This window comes from Rattus norvegicus, chromosome 18, assembly GCF_036323735.1.
Source record: "Rattus norvegicus strain BN/NHsdMcwi chromosome 18, GRCr8, whole genome shotgun sequence".
In the NCBI taxonomy this organism is placed as follows: Eukaryota; Metazoa; Chordata; class Mammalia; order Rodentia; family Muridae; genus Rattus; species Rattus norvegicus.
The window spans coordinates 54,237,059-54,262,926 of record NC_086036.1 but is presented as its reverse complement, the minus strand read 5'-3'; the positions used below and the strand labels follow the sequence as shown (position 1 = coordinate 54,262,926).

The 25,868-nt window shown below is 41.5% G+C and overlaps 1 protein-coding gene across 3 annotated transcripts in view; it reads right to left on the bottom strand.

Moving 5' to 3' along the window:
* The window catches only part of Slc27a6 (solute carrier family 27 member 6), a 58,899-nt gene extending 34,669 nt beyond the window's left edge, over window positions 1-24,230 (bottom strand). Inside the window, exons 1-3 of one of the 3 annotated variants that reach the window (XM_063277212.1) lie at window positions 23,178-24,230; window positions 8,651-8,854; window positions 1,364-1,522 (exon numbers count right to left, since the gene is read on the bottom strand). In XM_063277212.1, the coding sequence (XP_063133282.1) occupies window positions 1,364-1,522; window positions 8,651-8,854; window positions 23,178-23,658 (844 nt within the window). In that variant the 5' untranslated portion in view covers window positions 23,659-24,230. The remainder of the gene's footprint in view (window positions 1-1,363; window positions 1,523-8,650; window positions 8,855-23,177) is intronic. The other 2 variants (XM_039096697.2, NM_001106145.1) reach the window with 2 other exon arrangements.
* Window positions 24,231-25,868: the final 1,638 nt, after the last annotated feature.

The window sequence follows — 25,868 nt, the reverse complement described above, 5'->3', positions numbered from 1 at the left end:
TGGCCAAGTGTGACTTCATGTTTCAGGTCCCTTGGACATGTATCCATGAGTAGAATCACTTGATCTTATGACTACCCCATGTTTTCTGCCTCTAAGTTCTAAAATGGGTACCCACACTTGTTTTCATGCTCTCCTTCACAGCGGATGGAGTCTTGCTTCCAGCCCTGTCTCTGATTGTTCAAGAAGAGATGCTAGAGGCAGTTAGTAAACCAGCCTAAGGCATTCCATAGCTCAGTCCGTAACAGCTACGGTGTGGCAGTTGGGTTCTTGGGGCTGGCAGTGAATTCACTGCAACAGACTTCAAGAACAGACCTAGGTAAAATGCCTCTCTTTCACAAAGGATCTCTCTCTCTCTCTCTCTCTCTCTCTCTCTCTCTCTCTCTCTCTCTCTCCCCCTCTCCCCCTCCCTCCCTCTCTTTCTTTCCTTCTCTCCCTCCTTTCCCTCCCCATCCATCTCTCCCTCTCACTATCCCTCTCTCCCTTTCCCCCTCCCTCCTTCTTTCTGTTATACTAAAGTCAGGGGCTCTTATCTGTCATCTGGTTTCCTTAACTCTCACAAAGGTGATTTATGTGTATGTGTATGGATGAGTATCTTGCTGCGTCCGTGGAGAAATGACTATGATCCTACACCCACTTCTAACAACCCAGTTTTGACTACAATGCATGTCTCTATACATATTCCTATACGTGCTTTGAACAATTGATACTGATTTTATGTGATCACAGCCTGAATGACTTGCAATCAGTCATAGGTCAGGTGTATACTAGCAGCCATTAATGCTAGCTCTATTATTTTGGAGCTAGCAAATGAAACATCATCCTGCAGGTCTGCAAATGGAATCTACTAAATCATAAACTGTATCTATCACAAGACTTCTGGGATAGACTGTGGGGAGAGAAGAAACTGGCCTTACAACTCATCTATGTAATACAATCCAGTCCTTCTTGCCTGAAAGAGGTGGAGCCTAGTTCCCGATGTTCATATCTAGAATCCTGTCTGAGCTTTGACTTGTTCTGCTCAGCAGAATGCTGCTGAGGTTATCTTTGTGGTCTCAGAGATTGTCCTAAGCTATTATGTAACTGACATATGTATTCACTGTGACTGACTGTCTGGAGATCAGGGGACTAATTACCAGAGAATGAGCAACCACAAGGAAAAGGAGTCTATTCCACAAAGGCAAATGCCCACAATGCTGTTTTTTATGGTTTAAGAATATGCTATGTTACAAAAATGTGTCATTTCCACAAATAGTATATTGAAATTGTGCAATATGTACAGTCCCTTCAAATTCTATGAACTTACAAGTTCTAATGAACATAATCCCTGATTAAACATTATGATGACTTATCAAAAAACACTTACCCAACTCAACACATCCACCAATTCCAAGGAGAGCCCCTGAGCTATGGTACAGAGGGAGGGTTATATAAACAATGTCATCAGCTGTACAGCCAAACGCCCATAGCCCAAAAGATCCCTTCAACACTTGGAACTGGCTAATCACAGCTGCTTTGGGTAGACCTGGGAGAGAAAGAAAGACTCATTAGCCCACACGCGTTCTCGAAGGGATTGCCATCCAAGTTAAAGATCACACAAATTGACCTCAGCAAAGTAAATTGTCATAATTATGGGGAGATGGAATATATGTGAAGAAAAATTATCTTGGCTAGCTTATATGCTTTAGAAAAAAGCTTTATATATGAGTTTATCTTTGTATATGAGCTTATTTTCTCATAATCATTGGAAATTTAGCAGCTTTTTTCTAGCTTCCATCAACCTATAGCCTATAGCTAAGAATGCTTTAAAGCATATTGAAAAAATTTTCCCGCTTTGCTGTAGTCGAATGTCCTCACTGTATTTTCTGAATGGATTGACTTATACGTTTTTTTGTTCTGTAGCTTCAGTGGCAGAATATGGCTTCCAGAGTACCTTGAACCTGTTCTGTAGGATCATGGTCTGTCATATAGTGTTCAGAATAAACTATTTCTCATTCTTTTAAGTGTAGTTGCTATTTTTATGTATATATATATATGAAAGATTACATGTAGATCTATGAAAGAAAGATTATCCTCATACTAACTACACAAAAGATTGACACAAAAATACATCAAATTATTCTAGAGTCTAAAATATATTATAGAACGTTCTAGAGATTGGTAGAATATGCTAAAATAATGGAAGAAATGCTAACATCTGAAAACATGTGCCCTCAAATGAGAGGGATCGTAATAAAATCTAAATGTTGTAAAGCAGTTTTCCAGAGAGCAATTCCTCCAAATAGGATTCTCATCATGAACCATTCACTTTGTCATGTTTAAACATGTCTTGTCATATGATTCTTTAAAAATTCAGGGTTCATGAAATATGTTGGAACTCTTCCATAGAATTCATGAGCCAAACAACATTTTCTTCTCTGTCTAGCCTTCTTCCACATATAATGTTTCTCAGAAAATGTAGAGTTGTAAGCAATATCCAAATGTTTGCAATTTTCATAGTGCTTTAAGTACTGCCATCTACAGACTGATATTTTCTTTATTGCTTTTGAATTTGTTGTTACCATGTTTGAATATGTGAGTGTAAGAAATTCATCCAACAAAAAAATCTGAAATGTTAACATATATGATATTGTATGATGTTTGAACATTAGCACTTTTATGTGTTTCAAGCTATATATCTCTATCATGGAACACTATTTGTCTTTCTGTTGATAAATATCATTACTTTAATTAATTCATTTGATTTGATTGTATCCTACTCTTCTTGGTGTTTAAAGTGTCTTAGTTTTTCAAACAATTTCCTGCACAGGCTTCCATTTTGAATCTACCTTATTTCTTCCACATTAAGGCTTGAAATGTGGCTAAGTGGAATGTTGGTTTGGCTCCCTCGGTTAGCATTCATGGGTATGCAGCCCTGAATCTAAACCCTAGAGCACAGAAACTAACAAGCTATATCATTAATAAACTCATTGGCTTCATATAATATTAAGGGGATGAGGCCAATCAGGGGGTTTTCCTGGAGGCGGGCAGGGAAGCCAAGCCCGAGAAATCATAGGAGGCATCAAAGGACAGTCAGTCTCAGTCCGTGGAGACTTCAAATGCCCTCCAGGAGCTCCCAAGTCTGTCTTGTTCTGTACCAGCTCTGAAATTCCTGACAGACTTCATGCTCTACCTCATTAATGGGATCAGACTTGACCTTACATATGAAGATGGGTTGATTTTTGCCACTAACTCAAAATCATGTTCTTTCCCAAAAGATATCTTTGTAATTACTCCCATTAGCTTGGTCTTTTACAGCCTACACTGAAAATCTCTCCAAATTTCCTCCTCAAAAACTACATGTAAATATGTGAAGTGAGACTAGCGTTAGCCATGATTTTAAAGAATAACTTTCTGTTCCTCATCCAGGAGAGAAAATACCCATGCCTTTTCTGCTTCAGAGAAGTTCTATGCGTTAGTAACCACATCCTTCATTCCCTGAAGTGAAGCTCAGGGCAAACCAAACATTAAATTAAATGATCTTCATGGAGAGGCCGTTCCAAAAGTAGCGACACTACATCCAATGTTCCTGCCATCTTTCAAGCTATGATGGTGAATTTCTAGACCTGTTACCCTTAACAGTTTAGTTATTTTTCCATGTGTAACAAACTCATGAACTTCCCCAAAGCAATGGAAAGTACATGGTGAAATTTTTGATAAAGGAGGAAAGGGATAGGAACTTCTCAGAAAATGATCAAAAGTTGATGGGGTTTAGTTTTGAATAAAGAAGACAAGCAAAGGAATAAACCAAACTGAGTTTAGGGCTCTCAGGTAAAATATTAACACACTGGGCTTGGGGGAACGTGCTTTTTCTCCCCAGGAGGCAGAGGCAGGATGAGCTCTGAGCTTGAAGCTAATGTGGTCAACTGAGTGAATTCCAGGACAGTCAGAGCTACACAGGGAAGCCCTGTCTTGAAGGAAAAAGGCAAGCAAACAAACACACAAAAAGCCAGAGGTTAAGATGTAAAGGAACAGAGGAACTTTGGAAAATACATCACTGCTATGTTTAAAACCAACACAATGCACCTGTCGGCATCTTTCCTGGTGAACTTCTTGAGAAAGGCTACCTTATGTAGGCTCTCAAATTCTTGACACTTATAAACCTTTATGACTCCTGACACCGGAACCCTTTAAATGTAATTTGAGTTGGAAAGATCATTGGCATAGGGTCCAAAAGGAAGAGGGAGTTAGGATACGTCCTGTGACTTGAGAGCTAGGGAACAGATAAGGGCTAGGACATGTGAAGAGAAAGATAATTCCAAGGCAAGTGTAGTTTGGAGAGGCTAATTGTGAAAACTTGTTTATTAAATTGGATGCATGAAGATGGGATCCATACGGAGGAAGGAATGTGCAAAGAGGGAACTCTCTCTATGGTAATGACAACTGACTCCAGACACAGAAATCAAGCTAAGGCTTGGTTTTTTCCCAAGATTTACAGGAATATTTGAAGCTGCCCCATTCATGCTGAGATGGCCTTGTTAGAGAATCCCGATTTGGCTTCTTCAAGTCCAGCTCATAATGGCAGGATGAGACTGAATGTCCTAATCAGACCCTGGAGACCCTAATCAGAAAAGAGGCAGACAGCCCCAGACTTCCATTAAAGAGATGAGAGAGTGCTCAGACACACAACCCAGCCAGCAAAGCCGAATGTAAGGGAAGGCAAAAGAATGTTGGTTTGTCTCCACAGAACCCCAGAAAGGATCCTGAATAAGGAAGTAAGCCCCCTCAAAGAGTAGACAATACTGGTATAAGCATAAATATGCTACTGTGTGGGAAGTTCTGTTTGTGAAACAATTCTACTCATGGGCTGTCCCAACAACCCTTTAGACAGCTAAGGTTTTTTCTCTCTGGAAATAAACAAACAAACAAACAAACAAACAAACAGACAAGCAAAAAGTTCTGGAAATGTCAAGAAAAATAGAGACTAAAGCAGGGAGAGAAGAGGAAGTGTACAAACATTCCTAACTTCTCACTTCCCCTTTAACACTTGCCATTCATTATTGTTATTGTTGGAGATTCTTTGATAGCTCACAAATGAAGACAAGTAGTTAGGCGCGCACGCGCTTCTGCTCATGACTTCGTTTGTTTTGGATTTTATTACCTACATTTTAAAGTATGAACTGGCAGTCAAAAGAAACCCAATATTTAAGGAAATTCAGTAACATAAAACAGAGCAATAGAAACTAACACATAAAAAAAAAAAAAGTTGGGCAAACCAGACAAGATAAAGACATTTGAAAGATACGGCGGAATAAACTATCACGAGTACAAGGAAGAGTAGATTTCTCACAGAAGAATATTCAAAGAACTCAGAATGGGGAAATAAATCTTTCAAAAAGTAAATTAAAAATAAAGAGAAAGAAAATAGAGTAAAATAGGAAATTTATGACTTAATTCAAGAGGCTCAATCTGTAGAAATGAAAAGGCTTCAAAGATGGAGGAAAGAACAAAGCACCTGGCATAATAGGAGGAGAGGGGGAAGGAACAGAAACAAAGAGGAGAAATGTATGGGTTTTTTTTTTTAATTTTAAAAATACATAGAGCGGTAAGACATTACTAGACTGAAAATGGTTATTAGCAAGACGAGACCTGCATAGTATCATCAGGATGCTATGAACTCCTGGAGATTCAAGGACACGAAACAGAAAGATAAAAGGCGTATGACCACGTACACAGTGTTAGCAATCAGGCACCTCCAGGGACAGCTGAAAGAGACTTTGGGACAATGTGGCAATCAGGCATCTTCACAGCCAGCTCCTGGGGGCCTAGCCGCAACAAGACACATCGTCACTAGCTGCCCAGACGTGACACATTGTTGATCCTGCTGCATATCCTCTTGTGCATGTCCCATGAACTGATTAAAGGCCCAATTTTCACTCCCCTCTTTCTCTTTCTCCCTTCCTTCTCTCTAGAAGCAGCTTCTGTACCTCTTCCTCTTAATAAACCTTCCACGTGAGACCTGCTGCACAGTGTAATTTTGTTGGAACCCACTGCCTAATTCCATCACTCAGGAAATCCAAAATCAAAATCCTGAGTACAAATAAATTCCAACTTATGGTTCTACAAACAGTCTTCCATCTACAAGGATAGAATAAAAGATATTTTGGGATATATAAGAATTTTTAAAAATATTCCTTTCCACGCATCCCTTGTCAGGATGCTGCGCAAAGGGAGAACTGGGCTGGGAAAGAAAGAAGAGTAAAATAGAAGATGCTTTGCTGAGTAGGGTACCAAGTAAAGAAAACATGGAAGGAATTTCCTAGGTGACGGTAAAGAACTAACTGAAGGCAAGAACACAACAGCTGCAGAGGACTGAAGGAGAAAGAAGGATGTCGGGACAGGGATGTCCCAAAGTCACCTTGACAGACTGCATGGGATTATTTCCTCTTTGTTGAGGAAGAGGAGACATCACAGATTAGTTCGACAATGCTATCTCAGGATCCATTCGTTGGGAACCCAGTTGTTCCTTTCAGCTTCAGAGAACTTTAAGCATGAGACAGCGTGCTAAAGTAACTAACGTGTCCCCCGTGTCACTGACCCAAACACTCATGGTCTGTAGGTTTTGACCAGGAGAAACCTAAGGATCAGCACCAGGACATGTAAATTCCCTTTTTTATGAGTATTTTCTTTAATCTAGCCCATACTTGATCTTCATAATCTAAGGGATACAGCCCTATTGTCCCCTCTCCCACACAGTACTTGAGCTAGGTTTCCTTGCTGTCCCTTGACTTGATGGCATCCCTCACCTCTCTGAGACCTGTATGTAACTCATTCTTTCTTCTTCTTACCCTTGGTTTTCATCCTGCCATACGTAAGCAAACCTCCCTCCAGTGGACAGTCGATTGGAGTTAACTATCTTGGTTTCCAGACAATGAGAGGGTCTTCAAGACTAAATTGTCAGAGTTCTGGGGCTGGGTCAAAGTCTTCAGAAATCTTAGTGTCCTTTGATCTTACACAGTAAGGAAATCTCAGATGAGATTAAGGCCAACCAGAATGGAGATTTGCCAAAATGGAAACAACTGGCTCTTTAAAGTCAAAGCTATTAACTTCTCCATTTGCATTTGAAAGTGCCTGTAGGAGAGAACTTCAGGTCTTCTTGAATACATGTTTTCTCAGATGTTGATTTGTTATATAAGGCCGAAAAACACGCTGTTACTGAGACAGCATTTCATTATGTTCCCATCTGACCTAGAACTCATATGTAGCCTAGGTTAGCCTTGAGCTGACAGAATACAGCATGCCTCCATCTCCCAAGTCCTAGCATCAAAGGCATGCATTATATTATGAATAAAAACATAAAAAGAAAGATGATACCCCTAGGTATAGTGGGGGAGAAGGTTTTTTTATACATACTAGGGAAAGCATAGCTAGAGACATCCATCTGGAAGACCCAGATTGGATGGGAGTGGAGGCAAGATAGGAGAGAAGAGGCAGAGGCAAGAGAGAAGCTGAAAACTAGAGACTGGCACAGCCCAAGGGTTATGTAGGGAAGAGAAGCTTGGGGAAGGGGCCCAACTCAGTCCCTAGGCTGGAGAATTTAGGGTACGGGGCAGGGTATGACAGTGAAAATGGAAAGGACTCAGCACAAGATTCCCCAAGACCAAGTTCTCAGCACAAAGGAGATTTGTTTGCCCCAGAGGGAGAGAAGGAAGGAAATAAGGGACAAAGAGAGGAGACTGAGGAGAAAGGGGAAGGAAGAAAGGTGAGGGGAGAAGGAATATTTTCCCAGGGAGGGCAAAGGACTGTCTCTAGACAGGGAGGAGACAGACATGGGCCATAGGCAGATGACAGTTTATAAAGAGAAAAGGGGAAACCCTGTGTTAGAATGAAGTGTTTAATTCTGATTGGACAGGTTAAATAAGGTACCCAAAAGGACAGGTTAAATAAGGTACCCAAAAGGACAGGTTAAATAAGGTACCCAAAAGGACAGGTTAAATAAGGTACCCAAAAGGACTGGTTAAATAAGGTACCCAAAAGGACAGGTTAAATAAGGTACCCAAAAGGGGGCTTTTGGTTGCTGGACTTCAATACTTTTATAGCTGGACCTTGGTAGTCAGCTTCAGAAGGAGTGGCCAAGTAATGGAATAGATCTTCATAGCTAGATTTAGGAATGTAATCTAGTAGTTTTTAGCAGGGCAGAGAAAATGGAGGAAAGGCAAGGTCTGTCAAAGTCATGCTTGTCATGTTCAGGCATGCTTGAGCTCCTTCAGGGATGACTCTGTATTAGGTACTCAGAGCTGTTGGGAGACCTTGGCAGATATGTCCATTCTGATGCTTTAAATAGACTCCTCAGTCAACCTCCTGTCCTGAACTTGAGATCCAACACAGTAGATCTAAGATTCTATTGTTTTTTATTATTTGTATGAGCATTATGTCTGAGCAGTGCCTGTAACAAGAGCATTGCTCACACGCAGGTGTATGCAGGTAGATCCAAGAGCTAACTAGCAAGTAAATCTAGCCAGAAAGATCTAATGATGGACCTACCTCAAGGCAACAGGGTGGAGAGCGATGGAGGTCACAGGACATCTTATTCTGGTCTCTACATGTATGCACTAGCATAAACATCCGTACATGCAACACAACACACAGACGAGAGAGAGGGAGGAGAACATACCTGTTGTTCCAGAGGTAAAAATGTAGAGGCAAGTAGACTTAAGGCTTGAGGTGACGTGATGGCTTGGTGGTACTGGCTCATCAGAGGCAAGGCTCAGCTTTTCTTTGAGTGAAACTATACCTTCTGGAACAGAATCCTTCATTCCCCAAACCCTGATATGTTTCGGGAGGCTGGGAAGGATTTCTTCTAGGCTTCCAAGCAAATCTGAGAAGCAAAGATTAGAAAAGATCAACGAACTCAAATCTCAAACGTTTCAGGTTGGGTTTCCTTTGTTAGGACATAGATAAAGTGGAAACAAAGTGTCTCCTCTGTCTGACTACGTGACCTCAAGGCTATTTCACCCTTATATCTGGTCTGAGAAATTTTGTTTTGCTTTGTGGCACATCACCCTAATCTGTCCAGTATGTCCTTGAATTTGCAGCCTCCTATTTCAGTTTACAAAATCCAGTGATTATAAGCACAAGCCACCATTTTGGGCCTTGTGGCTCTATTTCAACAGGAACACCTGAAAGAACAATTTCGTCGAACTGATTGAACAACACAAACAGATTCACATGCATTTTGGTCATTCTGATAGTTTTCTGCTAAAAGATTTTATATTCTAGCTTCCTTTGGCCAGGCCAATTAGATCTGGGAAAGAGGGACTACGGTGTGGTCGCAGCTTCTGTCCCTATAAGGGGCCAGATCTTCTCATTTTCTGTAGATATTTTGACCATCTGCGCAAATGCTCCTTATCACGAGTAAGTCAGATACAAAAACTTGCTTTCTTCCTGCCTTCTGTATTGTTATGGCTGCCTTAAATAATCTAAAGACTTATTACTAAAAGTATTATTTTTTTCAGTTTTAAAATAAAACTACTGTAAGTGTCAATGTTAACTGTAAGGTAAGCCCCACTTGCCCAAGGACAGATACTTCTTGGAATACTGGAGAATATTGTGTGGGGAAGATAACAAGCCACATGTTTTTGTTCCTCTAAACGAGTTTGACCCGAGTGAGTCGGATAAGCTTGATCACATGTAGGCAGGAGGTAAGAGGGCAGGAAACACATCAGGGTCCATGCTTACCCCTGATTGAACGTATGCAGGAGGAACTACATCAGGCTATATGCTTGCCTCCTGGTACAACTTGATGGGAAATACAGGGACCCTATGGTTTTATTTTTGAAGACTAAGGAAAAAAAAACCTCTTTGCCATGTTCTGAAAACCCAGGAAGAGATATGGTCAGAGTACAACATTCTGGCCAGTATTTAATTAAATTTGCTTCAAATTTGTCTCCAAATTGTGGTTGTGGTCTAATTCTCACCCAGTGGGATGAGTCCTACTTTCCAGATTCCCTTCAACTCTAAATTTAGGTTAACCCACTAGACATTTTCTTTTAAATACAACTTGGTAGTTAATTGCTCTGGGAATTCATCTAGGTGCTTAATTGCTCAACCTTAATAAAACACATTTGGGTAAATCCCTTGGCTGTTCTGGAAATCTTAGGATCATTGTGGTTTTAAGGCCAGTTTGAAGCCAAAGGTTAAGTGAATTTAGAAAGAAGCCTGTTCTTGGCACCACTGTTAAGCAAAGTTGCAAATACCTGAAGCAGAGAGGGAAGAAAAGGAAGGCTACCTTCCAGAAAGGAACAAGGTCCCCCACACGGGAAGCTATGTGGCAGCTGAGAGTGGAGTGACCAGAAAGTCCAGAACAGCCTGAGGTTTAAAGCCAAGGACAGAACCAAAGTCAAGCAGACTAGAAGAACAGACCATCCTGAGAGCTTGTCTCTCTGCTCTTGGAAAGCCTTGGGGTGTAGTGAGTCCAAGGGTCTGAGTGTTAGGGGACTGGAAAGGAAGCAGGAAACTGTTTTTAAGAAACTCTTCCCCCCACCCCCCAAGGATTAAGAATACAAAAAGCAATGGCTGGAGTGAGGTGGGACTAAATTCTTTAAAACTTTCATTTAGCCACTAATATAGGATGGAGTCTCATCCTCTAGAGAGGGAAGATGAGGTAGCAGTGAGCCTCTCATGGGGGAACCTTAGATACTAAGGTACCCAGTACCCAAGAAACAGAATCCATCATTCCTGAAAACCCCTTTTCCCAGAACATAGAGAGAACTACACTTGTTTGTTACATTCTTTTTACTGTATTTCTGCCATAGTTTAACGTGGATCTCTGAGAAAAAAAGTTTTACATTTATTATAGCTGCTAGTTTTTTCATTATTTCTATGATACGTTATTCATTTCCAAGGTGTGAAGGACTTTTTAATGCTGTATTTATTTTAATTTAACATCTACTACAACGTCTTTGGTGGTACCGTATGATGACACCCACTGGCCTTTTGCAATTGATGCAACCAGAGCCAGACAAGGGGAAGAAAGATTCTTTCTTTTCCTGTGGATGTGACCCTGACAACTCCTTTGCTTTAGACTGCTAGCCTCCAGAACTGGGCAGAATATATTTCTCTTATTTTAAACTCCCAGTTAAGGGTACTTTATCACAGCATCTTGAGAAAGCTAATCAAACAAGGTCTCAAAATGGTGCCCGGCGCAACATGTAATCGAACTGAAATTAAATGGTTTTAAAACTATATATGTATCATAAAATAAACCAATGACTTGACCTGGAGCGATTGGGCTCAGAGGTGAAGTGTATGCACTGCTCCTGCAGAAGACCTGAGTTCAGTTTCCTGAGTTCCCATCAGGAGGTTCACAATGCCCTATAATCAGGCTCCTAAAGTTAGAGGCCCTCTTCTGGCCTCTTTGGGCACTTGTACTCACATGCACATTCTTCAACACAGAGACACACAAAAATATACATGCTCTAAAAAATCTTGTAAAAAAAGTGATTAAGAATAATATCATTAAATATACAATAGACCCAGGTCAGATGCTCTAGAATATGTGATTTTTTTGGCCTGTACATAAAAAGCGACTATATGTTATTTAAAATTAAACTTGAAACATAATCACAAGCTACATCTTGCCTTGAAACTGAATCTATAGTTCTATGTGACACATTTTCATGAATGAGGATGTGAGGCATGGAGGACGATCTGGTTAAAGCTGTCAGTCTCTGATCAGTTCTATTACACTGTAACTGGTTGGAAACACGCCTGCTTAGATCTCTATAATTCAGATTAATCATAAAGAAGCTACAGCAGAAATTAGTCATATTTCACTTCTCTCTCTTCAGACTTTCTTTTCGTCTTGTTGCAGCCTACCTAGAGGAGCCTTTTCTCCTAGCCTACCTAGGAGTCATTTTCTAGAGACCTTGCCCATCAGTGATGACCCAGAACCTCCTTAGTTCTTTCCAACAAACCTTTTCCCAACCAACCTCAACTTTTCTCCTAGCCCATCTCCATTCCTTTGCATCACCTACGTACCAACCAACAAATTTATTCTCTACCAGGGACCACACACCCACCACACTTGCCTAGGATCCAGAGTGGGGAACGGCAACCAAAGAGTGGATCACCATCTAATAAAGACTAGAACAGTTATCTACACCAAGAAATGCCTCAAACAGCTGGTAAACAGTTTAATAAAAAATAGCAGGACACGAATTTAACACACAAAATAATCAGTACCCTTCCTATATATGAAGGACAGATTGAGGAAGAAATAATAGGAACAGTACCTTTCACAACAATAAAAAATAAAAAGTAATATCCTGGGATAACTCCAGTCAAGCAATTAAAAGGCTTGCATAGGAAAAACATAATTGCAACATAATTCTTCTAGATATTGAGAAAACAGTGAAAAAGACCAGAGAGCTGAACAATCCTGAATAATAAAGAGAATTCTTGGGGGAATCTCCAGTCTAGATTGCAAGTTGTACTACATACAGAGTTATAGTAATAAAACCAGAATGGCATTGGAATAAAAGTAGACCCATTGATCAACTGAATAGAATTGAAGACCCAGGTATAAGTCCGCATCTATGGACATTTGATTTTTTTCAAATAAGACAAAAATACAATGGAGAAAAGACAGAATCTTCCACAAATGGCTCTGTTCAGCTGAATGATTGCATGTAGAAGTTATAAAACTGACTCCTGTCTATCACCCCGTAGAAAACTCAACTCCAAATGGATCAAGTCCTTCCACATAAATCCACATAAATCCACCCTGAACCTGATAAAAGAGAAAGTGAAAAGTAGGCTTGAAATCTTTGGTATGGGAAAGGAAGTTCTAATCAGGATACTGATAGTGCAGGATACCCACGCCACAGTCCCTAACACTTAACACATAATAAAGCTAAGAAGCTTCTAAATGGCAAAGGCCAGTATCATTCCATCAAAGCAGCAGCCTTCAGAAAGGAAAAAATATTTCTATCAATTATACAGATAATAAGGGCAGTATCTGGAATTTATAAAGAATGTTAAACAATAGATCATGAACAGCAAGAAAGTAGATAACACAATTTAAGGATTGAGTATAGAACTCAGAAGAAAGTTCTGAAAAGAGGAAACCGAGTGGCTGAGAAACTCTTAGTGAAATGGTCAATGTCTTCAGTCATCAGGGAAATGCATACTAAAACTCTTACCCCAGTCAGAATGGCCAAGATCAATAAAACAAAGGGCAGCTCATACAGGTGAAGGTGTAGGCTCGGGCAATACTCAATTGTTGCTAGTGGTGGTGTCAACTTGTGTAACCACTGTGGAAATCCATGTTAGTTTCTCAGAGAACTGGGGATAGAACTACATCAACACCCAGCTGTACCACCCTTGAGCATACACCCAAAGGACTCTATGTCCTTACTACAGGGACACTTGCTCGACCACATTCATTACTGACCATTCCTAAGGGCCCAAACTTGGAAAGGGCCTGGCTGTCCATCAGCTGATGAATGGATAGTGAGAATGTGGTGCATTTACACAGTGGAATATTATTCACAAGGGAAACTTAAATTTTAAAATTCATCTTTAAATGGATGGAACTAGGGAAAAAAATCATCCTGAATGAGGTAACACAGAGCCCAAATAACAAATATTCTATCTTTTCTCTTTTATGCGTATGTTAGTTTTTAAGCTTTCACAATGTGTGGCTTAAACCAAAGAAGCACAGAGGTTAGGTAGCTAGTAAGGGACCAGAGGAGAGGGAAGAAAAGTAAAATTATTGTTATGGAGAGACAAGAAGAACTTAGAAAAGGAAGACTAAACAAGGAAGAATATGGGAGTGAAGGGTAAACAAAGGGATATGGGAGGGGACAGATAAAACCTACTACTATAGAAGCTTCCGTGTGTGTGTGTGTGTGTGTGTGTGTGTGCGTGTGCCTGTGTGTGTGTGTGTATATATGTGTGTGTGTCTGTGTGTGTGTCTGTGTGCATGTCTGTGTCTGTGTATTTGTGTGTATGTGTGTGTGTACATGTGTATGTGTCTGTGTGTCTATGTGTCTGTGTGTCTGTGTGTGTCTATGTGTGTGTGTCTGTGTGCATGTCTGTGTGTCTGTGTGTGTATATATGTGTGTGTGTGTCTGTGTGTATATATATGTGTGTGTGTATGTGTATATGTGTGTATTCTGTATGTGTCTCTGTGTGTGTGTCTGTGTGTCTGTATGTATGTGTATGTGTCTGTGTGTGTGTATGTACCAAATATGAAATCTATATAGATGATAGAAATAGATATAATCGTGGTGCCAAGTCCTCAACTAGATATCTTACGCACAAAGTGAAATCTCCAGTGGCAGGAATTGGTTAAATCTTGTTAAGTCATTGTACAAAGGAGTCCCATATAAATCCCCAAATATCACAGGCTACTGCCAATGTTATTGTTTGACATCCACAGTTTGATGGTAAAGCCCTATTGACATTTATGCCAAAAAAACACACAGACATCAAGCCGGTGCCTAACTAGAAGTTTTACCCCTAATGACCATCATTTGTGGTATTGGAAGATACACTGAACAGCACATAAGAGAAAGGTACACCAATATCACCCAGAGACGAAACTTATGACCTACAACAGTGTCCTGGCTACAAGAAATACTGGTGCAGTGCTGGTACAAATGTTATGAGAATCACAACCACTTTTTAAATTGAATTTAAGACCTGCTCCACGAGATAGATCCCATACCTGTCATGGCTAAAGTAGTCAAGAGCTAGATAGGACCTGGACCTGGGGGGAACCTAATCCTCTTACTCTGCTAACGTAATAAAATGACTCTTCTAAGGACATTCTGCTAGATTACTAGATGAGTGTTTTGCCCAGCACACATTAGAGACGCTAGGAAATTAACACCATAACTGCACAAAGTTCAGAGTGAAAGGCCTTGGATCCTAAATGGAATGTCTTCATCACATCCTTCTCCTGGAGGAGAAGGTGGAAAGATTCTAAAAGTCAGAGGTGATGGATGACTCCAAGCAAAATGTGTCTTCCAGGCACAACAGGACTGGCACACATATGAACGTACAGATGCTGTGTCAGGATTCACAGAGCCTAGTTCATGTTCAGCTAAAAAGGGGTCCTAGCACTGAGACTGGGAAGTAGTTACAGGGTTAGGTCTAACTAGGAAGCTATCTCCAGTTGATGTTTGCTGGCAAAGGGAAGGTCTTTTATTTTTTTCCAATGCAATCTCGTTGGGTGTGACAACCGCACTTCAGGGCAAGCCTCGTGACCAGGACTGATTTGCCAACACCAAAAACCTCAAAAGTATTTTGTGTGTAGTTTTGTTATTTTAGTTTCATTTTGCATTTTTCCCTCTTCCTCTTTTGTCTTTGGCTTGTTTGGATTTTTCATTTTTGTGTTTGGGGCGAGTGTGTGTGTGTGTGTGTGTGTGTGTGTGTGTGTGTGTGTGTGTTTCTTGTGGCTTCCTTTCTTGTTTTGTTTCAGAAAGAGAAAACAAAGAACATAAAAGTTGGAGAACATGAAGTTAGGGAGATCAGGAGGATCTGAGGGAGAGGGGAAAACATGAACAAAATATATTCTATGAAAAATATTTTTCAATGAAATCAATTAATAAAATTAATGAGTCAATGGCACTAGATAACTCATAAAAAGAATTTGTAAGAAACTTAAAACAAACACGTAAATAGCAAGGTGCCACATTGCTAGGGAGCTGAGGGTTAGATCTTAAAGTGTCTTATTAACCTTTATTTCTATCACAAATTGAAATAAAGCAAGATTTTAGAATCCAAGAGTTCTCAGTTCTGGTTAGCGCACAGCTACACCCTGCTGTGTACAGACTGCTTTTGGCAAGGAGCGAAAGCCCACGAGGACGGCTGGGAGGAAAGACAAGAGGGGAACAGAAAGGCAGCACAAAAGAGTTAGCCTTTTAAAACAATGGTTCTAGATTTTGTTTAAATCACTCTTTCAGGCATTCTGTTCTTATCAATTTTTTTCAACTAGCTATTGCAGTTATAATAAATTCAAATTGGCCATCTGGAATTATAAGCCAACGGCTAAACTTTTATAACTTCTTAATGAACTGGGATGTAAATATGGAGTTTCAATATGATTGGGAACGGAACCCTGATTGAGACCAGAGTCTAGGGAACAGTGAGGGTTTAGAAACCGTTATCGTGTTTACAAGAGCAAAGGAGGTGAGCATAATTCAAAGGCAACGTGATTTCACATCCTTAAAATCCAGCTGCTACAGCGGAGGCAGAATTCTCAGATACAGATCTTTCAGTAGTGGCTGTGAGGTTCTTAAAAACGTTTTCACTTCACAATGTTAAAGTAACTCATGTTAGAAACCCTTTCCACATGAAGGGTTTGTAGTTGAGTGTATATATATATATATATATATATATATATATATATATATATATATATATGTGTGTGTGTGTGTATGTATATATATGTATGTATACATATCATTGTTTATAATAAAAAAATCATCTATACTTGGGTGTTAATTTTAATATTTTGAGCACAATCTGTTTTCCATGCTATGGTAACAATTTCACTAATGGTGCTACTTTCCATTGAGATTTCAGAAGCCTAGAAACTATGTTCTTTGTGTTTTTATTTTTGTTTCCCTGAAGAGATTACATGGCCTTCACTGCAAAGATTCCAGACCAATTCTTTGCATGGCGCTTGGTTGCCCCTTGGCTATCTAACTTCTGAGTACAAGTCGTCAGAGTAGAGAATAAATCATAATGGATAAAATAAAAGTGGTAATGGGCATTGAAATGAAAGCTTGAAGCATCACTGTGAGGAGGAAGAGAGACTGGAGGGTGGAAATGTGGTAGGAGGATTTCCTGTTCTTCCAGAGGACCAGAATTCAGTTCTCAGTTCCCCTCGGGCACGTCCAGCTCCAAGAGGTCAGACCCCCTCTTTCTGGCCTCTGAGAGCATCCGCATACACTTGGGGTTTACCAACCCCCAACCTTAAGTAAAAAGAAAATCAATCTTACAAGAAAGGATACAGAATCACTAGTTCCTTACCGTTATCAATTTTAACAACATGAAAGATGCTTCCTTGATTTTGAATGGGAATTCAGAATACAGATATGACTCAAAACATTACTGCTTAATTAAGTTTATTTTATTTTGTGGCTGTTTTGCCTACATGTATGCCTTTGTACCATGCACACCCCTAGTGACTGTGGAGGCCAGAAGAGTATCCTCTCTTCAGATCCACTGGGACCAGGGTTATAGACAAGGCTGCGTGCCAGGTCCATATATGTGCTGGAAATCAAACCTGGGTCCTCTGGAAGAGCATCCTACCCTGTTCAAGCAGCCCCTAGAATAACATTGTTTAAATACATTAATGTACAAATCACTGGTGCCTGCCTTACTGCAGACACCTTAACAAAGAGATCAATGCTGACTCCCGCTGCTCTGCATAGATTTCCGGTTGAAGGAGCTGGGGTCTGTGCTTAGGAGACTAGATGCAGATTCTGCAGTGAAGTGTGAGGGAACATCCGTTAGCTAGGTCTCCTGTGATGGTTAATAAAATCCAAGTGCAGAAGGCTCAATGCACTTGGTGTTTGGTTAATTGGTTTTGTTTGTTTGTTTGTTTGTTTGTTTGTTTGTTTTTGCAGCAGGTTCTTTCAAGAAACATGCAGAATTTTCTCCTACATTCAAGGCACAGCACTAGGGAGAACCCAAGTGTAAACATGAGTGACATTCCTTTGCCTGAGCCTTCAGAACCCTCAATACAAAGTGATTTCTCCTTCTTACGTTGTCATCGCACCTCTCAGTCATATTTCTGAGACTGTAAAGTCAATAACAAAATTTCCACATGTCCCTCCATATGAATTGTGCTTTGCATGTTGCAAAAACCCTTTATGTTATCCAGCTGTACATTTAGCAGACTTATACTATCAAATGTGAGGGAAGGGCGTTGATTTTATATATATACATATATAAATATACATATGTATAATTAATATAAATAATTAATATATTGGTAAGTATTTTATAAAAATAAAATATTTTATAAAATAAAAATGTAAAGGTAAAAGACACACACACACACACACACACATATATATATATATGTATATATATATATATATATATATATATATATATATATATCTCGAGGTAAGGTCCATGGTTTGATTTCCAGCACCAAAAACATTGCAGCAATAAACCACATATAAAAATAAGCTCTAAATAGGTGACCTGCTCTCTTTAGAGGGCAAAACAGTGTTCCTAAGGAAGTCAGGGTGAAATTATACATCTTTTTTTAATTTTACTTTTCTTGGATATTCTATATATTTACATTTCAAATGTTATCCCCTTTTCCCTCCTCTCCTATACCCCTTCCCCCTGCTTCTATGAGGATGCTCCCACTCCCATCCACCCACTCCAACCCCAACGCCCTGACATTATCCTACATAGGGGAAACAAGCCTTCACAGGACCAAGGGCTTTTCCTTCTATTGATGCTGGACAATGTCATCCTCTGCTACATATGTGGCTGGTCACTCTCCTGTGCATAGCTAGGCTCTGGTTTTTAAGAAAATGACCCTGAAGTAAGCTGTGTCCTAAAGTACTATACAGACATTCTGATAACAATGTTTTGTGTGCAGGCCAGAAACTGGCTCTGGCGTAAATAGTGGTCTGGCTACTTCTATGAACACTATTTACTATAAATCACGGAACTCTCAGGAAGTGTGTACTATCCATGTGTATTTATGATACTTACGAATAATCTATTTGCTATTTATGCATACTTTCACGAACAGTTTATTGTAAGTCATAGAACACCTAATCTCTCAGTGCTATTTCCTATCTTGGAAATGAAAGGAATATGAAGGCGACTGAAAGTCTAAAAGGAGATAGTCTGCCCAGGCTAGTGCCCTTGATTTAATCTAGATGTACTGAACTTCAACATTTATCCCCCACACACACACACCCGCGCTGCCACCCCCACCTCACCCCCCATCCCCTCCTACCCGCCACCCACTCCTCACCCCCTCATTCCCCCCATCCCCTCCTACCCGCCACCCACTCCTCACCCCCTCATTCCCCCCATCTCCCACCCCTACCCGCCACCCCCACCTCACCCCCCACCCACCGCCACCCATCCCCCCCACCCGCCACAAATTAGCATGGTTTCTACATTCCCATTCATTATAATGATTTTCAAATTGGGCAGCCTCCACCTGATGTAATTCATTTTCCCCTTCCCATTGAGAAGGGATGGGTCTGAGCCACTCTGTTTCATTCAGTTCTCTCTCTCTAGGTTTTCATTTTTTCAAAATTACACTATACATTTAAATTAATACAATTATTTTCTTTTGTGGCAAGGTAACAAAAGACCTTTTCTTGACCCTGCTAAATCCAAGATGAGGAAAAATGTGGTAACAGCCGTTCTAAAAAATACAGGAAAAATTTGCAAGGTCCTGAAAAAAAAAAATGTACACGGATTCTGTGAGAAGGTATCACGGAACACAGGTAGGTAATAAAGTTCACAGGATTCCTTAGTTTTCTGTACCTTTGTACATATCAGTTTTCTATAAAAGGTAAAGGGACTTTTTCCCTCTCTTTCTGTTGCATTTACGACTAAAAGGAAAGTGCAGGATTGCAACATCTCAGTAGCTAACCTGAGCATTTCCTCTGCCTGGCCTGAGGGCTGCTGCTCACAAAAGCAGGGCTCCGCTACTGTGACCGGAAGTAGTTACTTCTCATAAAGGGCCATCTCAAGTCTTTTAAAATAAACCCACACACTAAGTACTATCACATTTAAAGTAGAGGAGACCGGGGTAAGGGGAGAACTTTTTAAGTTCCCTGTTTGTAGTGATTTAATCGGCAGTGTATGACACACGCTCCAGTAACAAGGAAACGGTGGACACCGGGTGGATGAACAGCGTTTCTTATAGAGTAGCGTTTCCTCTTCCCGAGTGAAGCTTTGTTCAACAGCAGGTTCTGTGGGCTGGGTCGAGAATCTCCAGGCAGTCACCTGTTCTGCCTGGGATTTTTCCTGTCTTTTCATTTGCATTCTTTGACTAGTCAAAAACACAGCCCTGATCCAAACCCCTAGACTGTAGCTCAGATAGCAGACTCCTTTGCATGTCTATGTGAGTCTTCAGACTCTGTTGGAGGGAATAATATCATACACATTTTTATAATTATCACGGCATCATGATGTTGCTACTGTGTAATGTTTTCATAGAGCCTGGACAGATATTTTTTTTAATAGCTGTATGCAGTGTAACTGGCAGTCCCTACACAGCTGGATTAGGATGAAATCAAAACCCCCACATCAGAAGCCAGGATTTGGATCCCGGTTCTGCAACTTACTAAAGCGAGTTACCCAACTGAGTTATTTGATTTCTTGGCCTAACATCACAACGTGTGCCTCTCAGGGCCACCGGGAACACCTTTCAGGAAATCAGCCTTGAGAAATGAGTACTGAATAAGGTTTGTTGATGGCCTGATTGATACCTTTCCTCTGGCTTCCTCCTAAAGATGGCCAGAAAGCTAAGCCAAGGTGGAATTTGTATCTATCACCAAGGGCATTATCTGACCCGACCCCTGAAACTTGTTTAAAGTCGTATATAACTTCTTGGGCTATGGACATCTCATTTGGTCAAGTAAGCCCCGAGTCTGAGTTTGATCACTGTAGCATACTATCTTTACAAGTTGGGTGTCATAGTTCACATTTCTCATCTCAGTCCTGGGGAGACAGAGACACAGGCAGAACCCTGGTGTTTAATGGCTGACGAGGTTAGTCTATTCAATGAGGTCCAGGCCAGTGAGAGAGACTCACACAGAAGGAACATGGATAGCAACTGAAGAAATGTGCTACAAGTTGTCCTGTGGTCTCCACATGCACACATTTGCATGCATTCACACACATGTGCACTCTCACATACACTCTTGTACACACACACACACACACACACACACACACGCCCTAAAAACTGTACATAACTGTACATAAGTGTAATTTTTCTAAAATACCATTTTGAACAAACTGCGTATAGTTGAGTGTAGGATGTTTTGGTGAGCACAGCACGAATTAGTTTCAATCACTGAGCATCTAGCCTATGATGCTCTTGCCTAAGTCATGGAAGCCAGATCATATAATCCTCAGAACTGAGCTGTGAAGTAGTTGGCATTGTCACCATCTTATAGCTTAGTAAAGTGACACTCACAACAGATTCCATCAGCTACAAGGCAGTTAACTATACCTCAACTTCAGGTCTGGCTGGCTGCTCTGTCTAAACCACTCATCTTTCCACTTCAGTACACTTGCTCTAGGATTATATGAACCCCTGTTAGGAATAGCTGGTCAGAACCTATGGATTCTGAAAATTAACAATCAAATTTTTATGAGTATGTTGTCCAACTGCTTAAAATGCCACTTAAAAGAACACAGTATTCCACAGTAGAACTTTAAATGCACACAGTTTACTGAGGTCTATGCTGTCCTTAAAGCAACCCATTCATTAATTAAAATAGATCTATCACATCTTTCATTTCTGTTTTGAGATAGTGTTAAAATGAATAGTTAATGTGACTTAAACTTGATTTCTCTAGTTTGCTATTTTGCTGAAAAACTCTACTGTTTAATATTGACTTAAAAACCCAGTAACCCAAAGTAGTAGTCTGTGTGTGTTTGTGTGTGTGTATGTGTGTGTGTGCATGTATTTTTTGTGTATGCATGTGTGTGGATGTGTGAATGCATATGCGTGTTCATGTGTGTGTACCACTTTGTGTATGAATGTGTATGAGTGTGTGTGTGTGTGCGTGTGTGTGAAAGTGCATGAGTGTGAGCTTGTGTGGAGGTTAGAAGTCAGCCTCGTGTGTTCTTTCACTGAGTTCCACCTTACCAATTTCTGAGATAGGTCTCGCATTGGCCTGGAGGTCAGCAAGTAGGCTACGTTAAGTGGCCAGTTGAGCACTAGGGATCCACCTACCTCTGCCTCAAAGCTCTGAGATTACCGCACACAGCTTTACCTACTTACTTTAAAATTTGGGTTCTGGAGATCAACCTTAGGTCTCTGTGTTTGGATGGTACTTTGCTGGACTTAACTATGTTTCCTTTCTCCATAGCTTTTATGTATTCAAAAGGAAGTGGGGGGTGCTGGGATGCATTAATTACTGGAGAACTAGGTAAAAGCTAGAACATATGAACGGTACCATTAACTGACCATTAGACACCACCTCATGCTCCAGCCAGGTATGCGTGCCAGCTTGAGAGGTGCGCTGTACTGTGTCCCTGAGGAGAACTCCTGAGTGCTTTGCTCTAGTGGAGCTTCTCGTATCCACCTCAACATCTTGGCCACAAAGATATTCTCACACTGTAACCCTCTTTTGCTCTTCGGAAAGGAGGTAGCTGTTTCTAGCACAAGTCGGAGTTTCCAATTGTTACATAATGTGTAGTGATGTAAGTCGTGACTAAAATGTCGGAGTATGTCCATACACAATAAGCATTGCCTACTTTTCTGCTACGTCCAGAGCTATAGTAAGTAATTAGCAAATGCTGTTTAGCTACACTGTCAAAATTCTGCATGGTTCATCGATTTTTCTACTCATTACCATAGGTCACTGAGGCCTCAGTGTACAAACACGGTGAATGGAACACAGGACTGAGGGAATCACCAGACAGCACTCGAGGAACACTTTTAGCTTCTCTGTTCCTATGGTCCTATATTGGCTGAAACCCGTGCTTGACACTAAATATTTCCTGACTTGATTGAACCACAAGATAGGCTGAAGGACACAGAGACATAGGAAGAGTGATGATAAAGTTCCCATGGGGAAGGGACACTTAGAAAAAAAATGATAGCTTTCTTATTCATGAGACATTTTGTCAGGAACAATAAAATAACAGACCCAACCCTATCTCTCTTGAATTCTTGCAGGGACTGAAGGTACCAGTTGCCCCTTTCCCAACGTGGCAAGAAGCAGAAGTTTTATAAAGATATTCTTTCATTGCTCTTTGCTGATCTACAGCAAAGTGTTTGAGGAGGCGTGGGAGGACCTAAGCCACTGGCTATGGGGATGGGAAAAGTATTGCATACACATAACTTACATACCTTATCACCCACCTCAAAGTATTAGACAGAAATATGGTTAGAAAGGGAAGGCAGGAAAATAGGTTTGGTTCGCTTTGTGCATAGCAGACCACATTTCATACTCTACCTTCGCCCACCACCATGGCTTTGGGTTCACTGGTACGGATGCAATGTAGGAGGGACTCGAAGCGAAGGTTGGAGTTGAGGAAGGCCACCACGCAGCCCAGCTTAGCCAGGCCAAACCACACATGAACGAAGTCGGGCTCGTTACTCATCAACAAAGCTACAACGTCCCCCCTTTTCAGGTCGGAGTGGTTCAGGAGGGCGTGGGCTACTCTGTTGCTCCTCTTGTCCACATCCTCATAGGTGTACACATCCCCCTCATAGATGATGAAGGCTTTCTTTGGCTGCCTCCTGGCATGGCTCAGGAACTTATCCAGCACCGTGACCAGCTCACCCCTCAGTTTGTATATCTCCATCTGAATTCCATACCGCACCAACTTCAGCAAGAACCACAAGTCATCCCAGAAGTACGGGAACAGAAGTTTCTGCACGAAGTGGAGGGAGAGCAGTCCAGCCCCAAATCCTGTGAGCCATGACAGAAGCATGGGCGCCCAGAACTCCAGCTGACCGGATGGGTCCTACCAGTGTCTCTTCCTTTTCCAAGAGCTTCAGTTCTTTTGCCCTGGGGACTCCTGTCCTGACAACTCAGGCTGGCACCTGCAGTTCTGTCCCAAGATTTCTTTGTGTATCCCGTGAAAGAAATCAAAAGTTTTCACCCAGAAAGCTCACAGAGTGCTGGTGATAAGGCCTGGGGCACTGGACGAGGCAGCTGTGGAGCAGAGCCCGGAGAGTCTTCTTTGATAAAAAAAGAAAAGGGGGAAAAAAAGCGTCTGTATTGGGCAGCTCAACGTACCCACCCTCCCTCGCTGTCCAACAGGCTCCTTGCAGGAGCTCCTGTGTTCCAAGTTGCGAATGCCTTTGGCACCTCTTGCTCCCTCCGAGAGAACCCTGCTAAGCTCGGCTCCTTTGAGCACCAGGATCTGGGATCTGCTTTGGAACTGGGGTGGCTGAGAAAGCCCGCGGTTTCCTGCTGGCTTCTTCCCTGGGGCACGCAAGGGATCAGCCACGCCTCACAGTCCCCAGATCAATGCTGCAGTCAGCGCCACCCTCTCCTAGTCAGCCCCGCCCCGCCCAGGACAAGGCTCTGCCTTTCCTCCTACACAAGCTCCAGTCTGTTGGAAGGAGCTGCTGGGCACTGAGGCCAGCGATCTTCCTGCCAGTGTCCTTGGAGCTGGAAGAGTCGCCTCCTACCTCCCGCCTCCCCCAGCCTGGAGCCAGTGTGACAGTGACTGCTTGGAATCTGTCAGGCTTCTTGCTGGGCAAATGGTCCTCCCCTTCCACGGGGGAGTGTAGTAGCCAGCTCACACCTCAAGCTCACACCTCAAGCTCACACCTCAAGCTCACACCTCAAGCTCACACCTCAAGCTCACACCTCAAGCTCACACCTCAAGCCCCACCTCAGGCTGGGCATCCTGCAATCCCAAGTAGAGTAAAACAGAGACTGAAAAACATGGTGGAGGCACCCAACTATTGTCACGGGTGATGAAGGGCCTCTGGACAGACTTGTGAGGTGAAAGAATGATGTCGGGGGCGGGCGGGGTGTCTTTAATAGAGTGAGCAAATGCATGGGGAAATCGGCCGAGAAAGGGAGGAGAACGTACAGTTATGAATTAGTTAGGTCCCAGAAGGATTATTTTCTGAGAAAAGGAGGAATATTTGGACCCTTTTTTTAAAAAAAGTGTGTGGTTAAGTTAGTGTTGGCCCGTCCATTGTAACACTACCCTCAGAATGCCAATTTCTTAAAATATTGATTTAATATTTTAAGTCACCTCCGTGTTTTTTAATGTATGAAATGCTGCCTCTCCTGAGATTTGGGAAAAGGAACTCGTAGGGGTGAAGGGGGAAACAGGGATGGGAAAGGCGTGAGAGCAGGCAGTCATCAGAATGCCCTAAATGCACGTATGAAATTGTCAAGGAAAGAATCCAATAAAAATTATGGCTTTTTTTCCAGTTCAGCCAATAAAAAAATGGTCAAAGTTCAAAGGGTTTCATAGTCATGCTTGAAGTGGGAAGAGAGCCAGCTGTAGTAAAAGAATACAGATTTTCGTGCCTAAAGAGCCTTCTACTAAAAGGAAAACACGGGGGACCATTTAATCACACATGTTAAATCATGCGTTTTTGCGTGTTTACATACACAACAATTATCTGTAAGTGTGTATGTGTTCATGTATGCACACTTGCAAGTTGGTTGGTGTGCACACTGGTTTGTACACTTGGTATGGAGGTCAGAGGCTGATGTCAGGCGGCTTCTTCCATCACTCTCCATCTTTGATGATGATGATGATGGTGGTGGTGGTGGTGGTGGTGGTGGTGGTGATGGTGGTGGTACAGGGTCTCTCATTGAACTAATGGACAAGATTGGCTGGCTGACAAGCCTGCTGGGCTCTCCGGCGATGAGACTGTGGGCTCATGTTGCGTGGCTCTACTTAAATGCTGGGATCCAAACTCTGCTACTCCTGCTGGCTCGGCAGGTGCTTGACTCATCTCCCTAGCTCCCACTAATAACTTCTTTCCTAGTGGCACCATCAGCCCAGCCCTTCCCTTTTAAATGTATATGCAAGGCTAATAGTATATTTAAATAATTATCAGAGCCTAATTATGCATGGCTTTTCTTCCATAGATCCCTTAGCTTCTAGCTAGACTTCAGATTCTTTAAGAGAGAGAGAGAGAACAAAAACAAAACAAAACAAAAAAC